The sequence below is a fragment of the Lepidochelys kempii genome, chromosome 5 (assembly GCF_965140285.1).
Source record: "Lepidochelys kempii isolate rLepKem1 chromosome 5, rLepKem1.hap1, whole genome shotgun sequence".
Taxonomy (NCBI): Eukaryota; Metazoa; Chordata; order Testudines; family Cheloniidae; genus Lepidochelys; species Lepidochelys kempii.
This window is the reverse complement of record NC_136384.1, coordinates 135,274,355-135,286,190: the sequence shown is the minus strand read 5'-3', so window position 1 is coordinate 135,286,190 and position 11,836 is coordinate 135,274,355. Positions and strand designations below refer to the sequence as shown.

Below are 11,836 nucleotides of genomic sequence, written 5' to 3'. Positions count from 1 at the left end.
GAGCTTTCGTGAGCTGCATCCGATGAAGTGAGCTGTAGCTCACGAAAGCTCATGCTCAAATAAATTGGTGAGTCTCTAAGGTGCCACAAGTCCTCCTTTTCTTTTAGGGAGGGAGCTGTAAACTGAGCCTGAGAAAGGACTTTTGTGACTGCCTCCAGAGGAAAGAGCGAGTCCAAGGAAGGAGGGGGCTACGTACTTTAGAGAGAAGGTGAGCAGGAACTGCTGAAAGCCAGCGGGCGAAGGGGAAAAGGCAGTCACCGCTCTCCAGCCTCACCCGGACACAAGAGCAAGGGGCACCCCAGCCACCTGAACAGGGGCAAGATCGCAACCACCACCAGCAGGAGTTTTATTTATTTCCTTTTTGTCTCCCGCGGGTAACGCCTTGTCACGACAACAGCGCCGAGGCCAGCCGGGCTCCTCCGGGAGGCGCCGGGGCCGGCGACCCTGGAGCCGCGGGGGCTGCGGGTCACTAGAGCGGCCCCCCAGCCCGCACGGGGAGGCCCCCGGCCAGGCCCACCGGGGGTGGGTGGGTGGGTGGGGGGCAGCAGCGGGGGCTCTCCGGGGAGGTTTATCAGCCCCCCCCCCCGCGGGGTGTGCGGGCTCCGCCGCCCCCGAGGGTTAAGGCTCGGCCCGGGAGCACGCGAGAGACCGCGGGCGGGCGGGCACAGGGCACCGGCTCGGCGGCAGGGGCGCCCCCAGGCAGGGCCCCCGCCGAGCGAAGGCCGGCCACGGGGACGGGCCCGGGGCGCTCCTCACCGCGCGCCCGCGCCGCCGCTCAGGAGACGGGCGCTGCCATCTTGAAGCCGCGACCGGCGCTTCCGGGAGGCGCATGCGCAGGAGCGGGGCTGCCGCCCAGGCAGGCCAGCGGCGGGGCGCAGGCGCGTTTCGGGTGGGCGCGGGGTCGAGGCTGGGCTCGCGCCCGCGGCCGAGCCCCGGTGCCGAGCCCCGGCTCCGCTGCCCCCCGAGGACCACAGACTCCCAGGAGGGCATCTAGTCCCCCCCCGCTCAAAGCAGCGCCGAGCCCCCATGTTTGCCCCATCCCCCCACGGCCCCCTCAAGGACTGAACTCGCAGCCCTGCGTTGAGCGGGCCAGTGCCCAAACCCCTGAGCTCCCCCGTCCCGCCCCGCGAGCCCCGCGAGCTCCCCTCCCGCCGGGGGCCGCTGCAGCCTTGGCCTGAGGGCGCTGGCCAGGGGGCAAGCGATTCAATGGGTGCGATGGCCCAGCCTCTCCCAGGCCCTCGTTAACGGCATCTAGTTCGCATATTAATTCGAAGGGGGGAGGGGCAGCTCAGTGGTTTGGGCATTGGCCTGCTAAACCCAGGGTTGCGAGCTCGGCCCTTGAGGGGCCCTGTAGGGATCTGGGGCAAACATGGGGGCTTGGCCCTGCTTTGAGCAGGGGGCAGGACGAGAGGCCCGCCTGAGAGTCTAGGACTGAACGGGCAGATTGACTCTGCCCAGGCTAAGTGTCCTCACACCCTCTTGTCAAGTTTCAGAGGAGCAGCCGTGTGAGTCTGTCTTCACAAAGAGAACAGGAGGAGGATGCCCCCCTAGAGACAAACACATTTATTTGAGCGTGAGCTTTCCTGAGCCACAGCTCACTTCATCGGACGCATGCCGTGGAAAGTGCAGCAGACTTTATATACACACAGAGACCATGAACCAATACCTCCTCCCGCCCCACTGTCCTGCTGGCAATAGCTTATCTAAAGTGAAAAGAACAGGAGTCCTTGGGGCACCTTAGAGACTCACCCATTTATTTCAGCATGAGCTTTCCTGAGCTACAGCTCACTTCATCGGATGCGTCACGAAAGCTCATGCTGAAATAAATGGGTGAGTCTCTAAGATGCCACAAGTCCTCCTGTTCTTTGCGACTACAGACTGACACGGCTGCTCCTCTGAAACTTATCTAAAGTGATCACTCTCCTTACAAGGCGGCTGATAATCAAGGTGGGCCATTTCCAGCACAAATCCAGGGCTTAACAAGAACGTCTGGGGGGGGGAGGGGGATGTAGGAAAAAACAAGGGGAAATAACTGGCTCAAGGGCCCATCTTGACGATCACTATTTCTCCTGCTGATAATAGCTCAGCTTAACTAATTAGCCCCCTACTTTGCATGCTTTCCCTGCGTGTACCGACCTACCCCTCTTCTCGCCCTGTGTTCCAGTCTCTGCAGCCAGTGAAGGGGGCTGCAGCCCACGGAAGCTACGCTGGAATAACTGTGTTTCTCGCCAAGGTGCCCCACGCCCTGCTGTCCCGCTCCCCCAGAGCCCTTCCTGGAAACCCCCTCCCGCTTCGGGGCCCCGGAGTTCAGCTCCCGGGCAGCGGGGTCTGGGGCTGCAGGAGGCGCCGGGGCTCAGACCTGCAGCCCCACGGGGCTTGCCAGGGCTCCCGCCCGGTGGGGCGCGCCGGGGCTCGGGCCAGGGTTCGGGGCTTTGGCCGGTCGGGTTTGAAAACGTTTCCCGGCGCGCCCCTCCGGCCAGCCCCGCTGGAAGGCGAGTCCTGCTGCTCCCGCCGCTCCCGCTTTCCCCGCCCGGGGGGAGGCTCTGCCCCGGCGAGCCAGGGCGGGCGGCTGCGGGGATCCCGGCAAAGCCTCCGGGAGGCAGAATCCCCCGCCCCGGGGCCGGCTCTGGGCGGACCGGGGCCGCCCGCACCCCGCCTCTCTCCGCCCGGCGCCGCCCCGGGCCCGCCGCTCCCGGCCAGTCCCCGAGCGGGCGGGCGGGCGGCGGCCGGGAGCGGAGCGGAGCGGAGCGGGCGCTGCGAGCCGGGTAAGGGCGGCGCGGGCCCGGGCGGGCCGCGGGCCAGGGCCCCACCCGGGGCGTGCGGATCCTGGCGGCAGCGGCTCCGCCCCGGGCTCCCCGCGGGCTCCCCGCGACCCTCCGGCTCGGCGCCGCGGAGGGGGGGGGGACCGCGGTGTCCCGGGGCGTCCCGGGGCTACCCCCACCCCGGCAGTGCGGCGCGTCCGGCAGCGGGGGCAGGGAGCGTCCTGGGGTCACCCCCCGCCACACGGGGCACAGGGGGCAGGGAGCGTCCTGGGGTCACCCCCCCCCGCCCCACAGGGAGCAGGGAGCGTCCTGGGGTCACCCCCCCCCGCCCCACAGGGCACAGGGGGCAGGGAGCGTCCTGGGGTCACCCCCCGCCACACGGGGCATAGGGGGCAGGGAGCGTCCTGGGGTCACCCCCCCCCCGCCCCACAGGGAGCAGGGAGCGTCCTGAGGTCACCCCCCCCCGCCCCACGGGGCACAGGGGGCAGGGAGCGTCCTGGGGTCACCCCCCCCGCCCCACAGGGCACAGGGGGCAGGGAGCGTCCTGAGGCCACCCCCACGGGGCACAGGGGGCAGGGAGCGTCCTGGGGTCACCCCCCCCCGCCCCACAGGGAGCAGGGAGCGTCCTGGGGTCACCCCCCCTGCCCCACGGGGCACAGGGGGCAGGGAGCGTCCTGGGGTCACCCCCCCTGCCACAGGGAGCAGGGAGCGTCCTGGGGTCACCCCCCCTGCCCCACGGGGCACAGGGAGCAGGGAGCGTCCTGGGGTCACCCCCCGCCACACGGGGCACAGGGGGCAGGGAGCGTCCTGGGGTCACCCCCCCCCGCCCCACAGGGAGCAGGGAGCGTCCTGGGGTCACCCCCCCCCTCCCGCCCCACAGGGCACAGGGGGCAGGGAGCGTCCTGAGGTCACCCCCCCCGCACACACACATCCCGCCCCACAGGGCACAGGGGGCAGGGAGCGTCCTGGGGTCACCCCCCGCCACACGGGGCACAGGGGGCAGGGAGCGTCCTGGGGTCACCCCCCGCCACACGGGGCACAGGGGGCAGGGAGCGTCCTGGGGTCACCCCCCCCCCGCCCCACAGGGAGCAGGGAGCGTCCTGGGGTCACCCCCCCCCTCCCGCCCCACAGGGCACAGGGGGCAGGGAGCGTCCTGAGGTCACCCCCCCCGCACACACACACCCCGACCCACAGGGCACAGGGGGCAGGGAGCGTCCTGGGGTCACCCCCCCCGCCCCACAGGGGGCAGGGAGCGTCCTGAGGTCACCCCACACACACACACACACCCCGCCACACGGGGCACAGGGGGCAGGGAGCGTCCTGGGGTCACCCCCCCCGCCCCACAGGGGGCAGGGAGCGTCCTGAGGTCACCACACACACACACACACACCCCGCCCCATGGGGCACAGGGGGCAGGGAGCGTCCTGGGGTCACCCCCCCCCCGCCCCACAGGGAGCAGGGAGCGTCCTGGGGTCACCCCCCCCCGCCCCACAGGGCACAGGGGGCAGGGAGCGTCCTGAGGTCACCCCCCCGCCCCGCAGGGAGCGTCCTGGGGTCACCCCCCCCGCCCCACGGGGCACAGGGGGCAGGGAGCGTCCTGGGGTCACCCCCCCTGCCCCACGGGGCACAGGGGGCAGGGAGCGTCCTGGGGTCACCCCCCCCGCCCCACAGGAGGCAGGGAGCGTCCTGGGGTCACCCCCCTGCCCCACGGGGTACAGGGGGCAGGGAGCGTCCTGGGGTCACCCCCCCCCGCCCCACAGGGGGCAGGGAGCGTCCTGGGGTCACCCCACACACACACACACACACCGCCCCACGGGGCACAGGGGACAGGGAGCGTCCTGGGGTCACCCCCCGCCACACGGGGCACAGGGGGCAGGGAGCGTCCTGGGGTCACCCCCCCCGCCCCACAGGGAGCAGGGAGCGTCCTGGGGTCACCCCCCCTGCCCCACAGGGCACAGGGGGCAGGGAGCGTCCTGGGGTCACGCCCCACAGGAGGCAGGGAGCGTCCTGGGGTCACCCCCCCCGCCCCACAGGGTACAGGGGGCAGGGAGCGTCCTGGGGTCACCCCCCCCGCCCCACAGGGGGCAGGGAGCGTCCTGGGGTCACCCCCCCCGCCCCACGGGGCACAGGAGGCAGGGAGCGTCCTGGGGTCACCCCCCCCCACACACACCGCCCCACGGGGCACAGGGGACAGGGAGCGTCCTCGGGTCACCCCCTCCTCACACACACACACACCGCCCCATGGGGCACAGGGGGCAGGGAGCGTCCTGGGGTCACCCCCCCACACACACACCGCCCCATGGGGCAGAGCGGGCAGGGAGCATCCAGCGATTACCCCCTCCCCCCCACGCTCACCGCCCCACGGGGCAGAGGGGGCAGGGAGCATCCTGGGGTCACTCCCCCACACACCGCCCCACGGGGCAGGGAGCGTCCAGCGGTTACCCCTCCACACTCACCGCCCCACGGGGAGAAGGGGCAGGGAGTGTCCTGGGGTTACCCCCCCACACACACACCGCCCCACAGGGCAGAGGGGCAGGGAGTGTCCAGGTGTTACCCCCCACACACACCACCCCACGGGGCAGAGGGGGCAGCAGCGGTGTCCTGGGGCTACCCCCCATCCCAGCAGTGCAGTGCCTCCGGCAGAGGGGGCAGACGCCAGCTGCCTCAAGGAAGGTGCCAGAGACCCCACAGTGGACAGTTGTGGAATAACCGGTCCCAGGGGGAGGTAAATTCCCTCCGGCCCCTCGGTGGGAGGCAGAATTGTCCCCTGCAGCCAGGAGGATTTCTAGTTCTCTCAGTCCCCAGTTGTTTATACCTGGTAATGGGTGGGCTGAATGGTGCCCCCGCATGATTGTGGGCTGGGTTTGATTTTTTCAGTCACTATTCAGCAGGCCTTGCAGTGGGGTCACTGCTTCAAGTCCACATGTTAAATACCTGCGTATGGTGGGTGTTTGGCGGAGGCAGGAGGAGCTCCCTCTCTGAGACAGGCAGGGTTAAGGTAGTGGGTACAGCCGTGTTGGTCCCTGCTCTAATCCAGCATTCTCCACTTGTCACATCTACCTTTTCCTGCATTTGACATGGAAATATAGAGTTAGGCTCTAAGTCCCATGGCTCTCCTGCAGCTTTTGAGGTAACTTCCAATGTGAGGGTTACCCTGGTGTCAATGTCACAGGAACTTCCTCCTGTAAAAGCAAGTTTGGTATAAAATACAGTCAGGGCAAGGTGTGTGTCTGCCCTGCCCAAACAGTCGGGGTGAGGTGTATGTCTTCCTGGCCTTTCTTCAGTTTTTCTTACTGAATCAGACTTAAAACTTACATTGGCAACCCCCAGGTTACAGATCCATAGCAAAACCGTGGTCTTTGGGCAGTGTGCTCATGATTGCTCAGAGCTAGAGAAGCTCCATGGCTAGCAGCCATTCAACAAGTTGTCCCAAAGCCGTTTCTTCTCTGTCTCTGAGGATTTGTTGCCAATTGTCTTGTTACTGGGGCTGGTTCTCCTCCCCTTGACATCAAATATAAATTTGCAGAACAGAAACAGACTTCAGTGGGTGCAGGAACAGGCCTGGCCGAGGTCCTTGGGCAATAAAGCCTTTCTGCAGTTGACTAATGAATAATTTAAGAATATAATATAAACAAAGTAAATAAAACAATACAAACCAGTAACAGTCCTTTGCCATGCTGTCTAGAATGGGGCTCACAACTGAGTCCCCACCTTTTCCTTCCCCAGCCGAGGCATCATTCTGAGCTGTAACCCTGTCTTGTTCAGAGAAGGGTCCACTTGTTGGGAAGTCACAAACTCCTTTTGAGTTTCACTTAAGCCCAGAGCAAACTCTGGCACAACAGAAAAAATTTCAAATCCTCTTCAGAAGGCAACTGAGGGCATTTCCCTCCCCTTTGCAGCCTTCCCTGCTGACCACAGACATAGCAGGTGAATCAGATCCATACTTTCTTTGAGGCTGGGGTATAAGACTAGACATGGCTAAAATGTTATTACCTATTAAAATATCAGTGGGCAGTAAATTTCTAATGCCTACAATATCACCCTTGAATCCTTCCACTCCAAGTGGACTTTAGCCAGGGGCACAGGCACAGAAAATTCAGCCAACGCAAAAATATTAATAAATTCTTTACTACCTTTCCAAGACTCAGTCCTAATATAGTTTATGAGGCCAGTCTCCTCTTTTGCAACTTTTTCTGGGATCAAGTTCGTAGTATTGGCACTCACGGTTAGGATGGTGGGTGCCAATTGTGGGGTGACCTTACATTTTGGGCAATTTAGTTTTATATGGCCAGGAGCCCCACAGTGATGACAGACTGTCTGCTTTCCCTTAGGGTAAGAGGTTTTAAACTCTGGGCTCCCTTGAGGTTTTTTAACCAAGTTGGGGTTAGGTTTATTCCTAGACCCCTCCCCTCTTTTAACCTGGGGAACAGAAGGATTTCCCTTTCTTTGGTGTTTGCACCCCCCATGAGCACTTGACTTAATATATTTATCAGCAATTTCTGCTGCCGCCAAACTGTGGAAGGCTTTTTGTCACAGATGGCTGCTTTTACCTCATCAGTGACTGTCCACAAAATGACAGGTTTCAGAGTAACGGCCGCGTTAGTCTGTATTCGCAAAAAGAAAAGGAGGACTTGTGGCACCTTAGAGACTAACCAATTTATTTGAGCATAAGCTTTCGTGAGCTACAGCTCACTTCATCGGATGCATAGTGTGGAAAATACAGAAGATGTTTTTATACATACAAACCGTGAAAAAATGTGTGTTTATCACTACAAAAGGTTTTCTCTCCCCCCCACCCCACTCTCCTGCTGGTAATAGATTATCTAAGGTGATCACTCTCCTTACAATGTGTATGATAATCAAGGTGGGCCATTTCCAGCACAAATCCAGGTTTTCTCCCCACCCCACCCCACCATGATTGCTCTTTTGCCACCAAATTAAACCGTTTGTTAGAGCTACCTTCAGCCCTGCCTCTACTACCCCATTTTTGCATATAATTACACACCTTACACACACACATTCTGCGTGGATGATATTGTCAAACATTTTAAGATTTCTTTGCTTCAATCAATAGGACTTAGGAGTGATCTTAAAACTTTTCAATACATTTTCTTTAAGTCTCTTATACACCTTAGCATCACCCTCCTTCATTTAATTAAAAACTTGTCTTGCTTTCCCAGTTAATCTGGTTAAGAGCATAGGCTTCCACTTATCCTCTGGATTCTTATGGATCCCACACAGTCTCTCAAAGGTCGGCAGGAACTCCTCAGTGCAGTCAGTCTCTGGGTAAATTGGGCAGGCTTCCTCCCACTCCCTGTTCTTGAGAGGGGATGTACTAAGAGTTTGAGGCTACTGCTTTTTCTGCTGCAGGACTTTGAGGTGCAGTGCGTGAGCTTCCATCTGTTTTTGATATGCTCTTTCCTCACCTTCTAGTTGTTCAAGGAGGAAGCTCACCAAAGATACCTGGATTTCAGTGGGGGGCTTTGCATCTTTGGTAGGCTCTCTCCTCGGCCTCCTAAATTTCTTTCTTCTCCTTGACTCCGAGTTCCACCATCTGGTGCCCACATTCTCTCTGGGCTTCCAGGAACTTCAGCTGAACAGTTCTGCTTGCAGCAGTCTCTGCGGCATCTGGGGTGTAAGGGAATCCTCAAACCCTGCTCCTTGGTCAAAGTCTATGAGCAAAGGTTTCAGTTCCTGATCTGAAGCTCTCTTTTTATGGGCTGATCCCCTATTTCTATGTAATTTGTCAAGGTCTTTGTGTGAAGATCCTCCTGTGACTGTGATTCACTCATTGTGGCTAATCTTTAATCTGTAAAAACTCTCAGTACTACAATAAACTTTTAACGGCACTGGGGTTATGATCTATAAACCCAGTTGACCTGTGGCATGTGAAATCCTGCCAAGACTACACCCATTGTCACGCTGTCTGGAGTGGCTGACGACCATGAGTGCCTGCCTGAGGGCAGACTGTCAAAAACCATGCAGACATCCCAAACTGGTGATGTGTTTTACCATTAGATTTCTCCAAGCCAGTAGTAACAGATGTGAACTCCCGGATCACTATAACAGTCTTACTGTGGAATCAAAGACAGTCCCCTTAGTCTACCTGACCACTCAGACAAACTGTACTTAGTGATAAATGGTCACTTACACCAAAAATCACTCCAAATTCAGGTTGCTTCCAATCCCAAGAGACCAGTCGCTTACCCCTGATCAAGTGGTAGCCTAGATCTGACAACAAAGACAACCCTTGTAGCCAATCCTGTAATAAACTATCTAAAGGTTTATTAACTAGGAAAAAGAAATGAGAGCTGTTTACAGGTTAAAGCAAACAAACACATACACACAAACAAGTTACCATCTAAATCCTAAGAGTGATAGAGTTGGGGTAATCTGTCAATTCAAACTGTCTGTGCAGGCAGACCCAGAAGGCAGTCCCTGGGGATCTCTGGCTTCCGTTTAGAGTCTCTGGCACTTCAGAGTTCAAACAGTCAAAAAGATGGAAAAATGTGTCTGATAGGTTCCCCCGGGCATGCCACCTGGAACTGGGGTACCACTGAGCCTCCCTGACCCACCAGCCTGGGCTCCCTTTACACTGTACCGCTGTGTCCAGCCTGCACTTTCACCAGCACACGTACAGGTAAGGTACCCAGCTGCAGTTACAGGCAGACACTGTGGTCAGCTCTGCATGGGAAGGCTCTGGCTGAGGAACTTCCCAGCTACGCAGGCACACACTCCCCTCTGGAGTGTAAACCCAAAATTATACCGTCTTACACTGCACAGGGAACTTTACAGCGTAAGCTCATGAAATTCACCCCCTCAGTGTGCAGAGGAATATACAACGGCTTTCTGCCCCGGGTTAGGACTCTCCCACACTGGTTTTAGACAAAGCAAAAACAAGTTTATTAATTACAAAAAATAGATTTTAAGTGATTATAAGGGATAGCAAACAGATCAAAGCAGATTACTTAGCAAATAAACAAAACCGCCAACTAAGCTTAATATACTACATAGATCGGATATGAATAGCAAATTCTCACCCTAAATGATGATGCAAGCAAGCTGCAGATTCTTAAGGAACAAGCTGCACTAGCAGCTTGAAATCCCCAGATGTTCCACTCACAGGCTAAAAATCGCTCTAGTCTGGGTGCAGCACTTCCTCCAGTTCAGCCTTTGTTCCTCAAGTGTTTTCAGGAGTCTCTTTGAGTGGGGAGTGAGAGAAGAGCTACGATGATGTCACTCTCCTGCCTTAATGACAGGTTTCAGAGTAGCAGCCGTGTGAGTCTGTATTCACAAAAAGAAAAGGAGGACTTGTGGCACCTTAGAGACTAACCAATTTATTTGAGCATAAGCTTTCATGAGCTACAGCTCACTTCATCTGATGCATAAAAGTGGAAAATGCAGTGAGGATGTTTTTATACACACAGACCATGAAAAAATGGGTGTTTATCACTTCAAAAGGTTTTCACCCCCCACCCCACTCTCCTGCTGGTAATAGCTTCTCTAAAGTGATCACTCTTCTTACAAATGGCCCAACCTGATGATCACTTTAGATAAGCTATTACCAGCAGGACAGTGGGGTGGGAGGAGGTATTGTTTCATATTCTCTGTGTATATATAAAGTCTGCTGCTGTTTCCACGGTATGCATCCGATGAAGTGAGCTGTAGCTCACGAAAGCTCATGCTCAAATAAATTGGTTAGTCTCTAAGGTGCCACAAGTACTCCTTTTCTTTCTTCTTACAATGTGTATGATAATTAAGGTGGGCCATTTCCAGCACAAATCCAGGTTTTCTCTCCCCCCACCCCACTCTCCTGCTGGTAAGGAGAGTGGGGTGGGGGGAGAAAACCTTTTGAAGTGATAAACACCCATTTTTTCATGGTCTGTGTGTATAAAAACATCCTCACTGCATTTTCCACTTTTATGCATCAGATGAAGTGACCTGTAGCTCACGAAAGCTTATGCTCAAATAAATTGGTTAGTCTCTAAGGTGCCACAAGTACTCCTTTTCTTTCTCCTGCCTTAAATAGCTTTTGCAATGGCTGGAACCCTTTGTTTCAAAGCTTGGTTCCCACCCGGGCAGTGGAAAAACACTGGTATCTCAAGATGGAGTCCAGCACCAGGTGACCTAGTCACATGTCCCTGAAGTGTCACAGCAGCCATGAGTCGGAGGCTGTCTGCAGTGTTCTCAGGAAGGACCACAGGTGGGAAATAAGCTTCTTCTAAGGCCTATTGTTTTCCCCTAATGACTGTTAAACCTGAATGGGCCCTTCCCAGCCAACCATCTAGACTGAGAGCCTTTTGCCTAGTGGGTGTTTCCTCGGTGTAAACACATTTGTAATACAGATATATAGTCAATATTCCTAACTTCAGATACAAAAATGATACATGCATACAGATAGGATAATCATATTCAGTAAATCATAACCTTTCCAATGACACCTTGCATGACTTATCTTGCATAAAATATGTTATGATTATGTCTTAACCATATCATAATACCACTGTGAAGAATATGGGGTACAGTGTCATACTGTCCTGTAGCTTTGTTTTGTTTCCTTCATTCAGCCTCCATGCCCACAGGATGAGCTTCCTTGCATGTAGCATTGCCCAGATAGGATACGGTCATTAGCCAGTCCTTTGCATTTGTGATGTTCCTTGATGGCACATCTGATTTTGATAATCCTTCTGAATGGGCAGGGAGGATGATTCCCATGCCTGAGTTTACAAGTTCAGAGCAAACATTTTCAAAGTTATAAAGTAAAACTTAGATATTTCCCTGTAGCCTGGAATACAGACATTGTAAATGAGATTAATGCATGCAGCAGTTTACAAGCATTTCATAAAATCTGAACGCTAAATATATTCTTATGAGACTAATACCTTTTCTGAGCAAAACAAACATACCGGTGAGCTGGTCTGGGATTTCCAGCTGTAAGTGTGTCAATGCCTTAGTTCAGTGTTCCCCGAACTTGGGAGGCCGCTTGTGCAGGGAAAGCCCCTGGCAGGCCGGGCCGGTTTGTTTACCTGTCGTGTCCGCAGGTTCGGCTGATCACGGCTCCCACTGGCCGCGGT

At 57.0% G+C, this 11,836-nt stretch overlaps 2 protein-coding genes across 14 annotated transcripts in view; one reads left to right on the top strand and one right to left on the bottom strand.

Moving 5' to 3' along the window:
* ELP1 (elongator acetyltransferase complex subunit 1) overlaps positions 1–2,282 on the bottom strand; it is a 113,605-nt gene extending 111,323 nt beyond the window's left edge. For 6 of the 9 annotated variants that reach the window (XR_012159185.1, XR_012159184.1, XM_073346011.1 and 3 more), the window contains exon 1: positions 757–860. Coding sequence is in view for 4 of the 9 variants with exons in the window: in XM_073346011.1 (XP_073202112.1) it covers positions 757–831 (75 nt within the window). In the remaining 5 variants the exon portion in view is untranslated. Of the gene's footprint in view, positions 1–196; positions 383–756; positions 861–2,140 lie in introns of those variants that run through there. The other 3 variants (XM_073346016.2, XM_073346014.1, XM_073346013.2) reach the window with 3 other exon arrangements.
* A 264-nt stretch (positions 2,283–2,546) lies between these two features.
* Positions 2,547–11,836, top strand: part of TBC1D2 (TBC1 domain family member 2) — a 40,513-nt gene continuing 31,223 nt past the window's right edge. For 2 of the 5 annotated variants that reach the window (XM_073346023.2, XM_073346017.2), the window contains exon 1: positions 10,746–10,965. In XM_073346023.2, the coding sequence (XP_073202124.2) occupies positions 10,898–10,965 (68 nt within the window). In that variant the 5' untranslated portion in view covers positions 10,746–10,897. Of the gene's footprint in view, positions 2,766–10,745; positions 10,966–11,836 lie in introns of those variants that run through there. The other 3 variants (XM_073346025.2, XM_073346020.2, XM_073346022.2) reach the window with 3 other exon arrangements.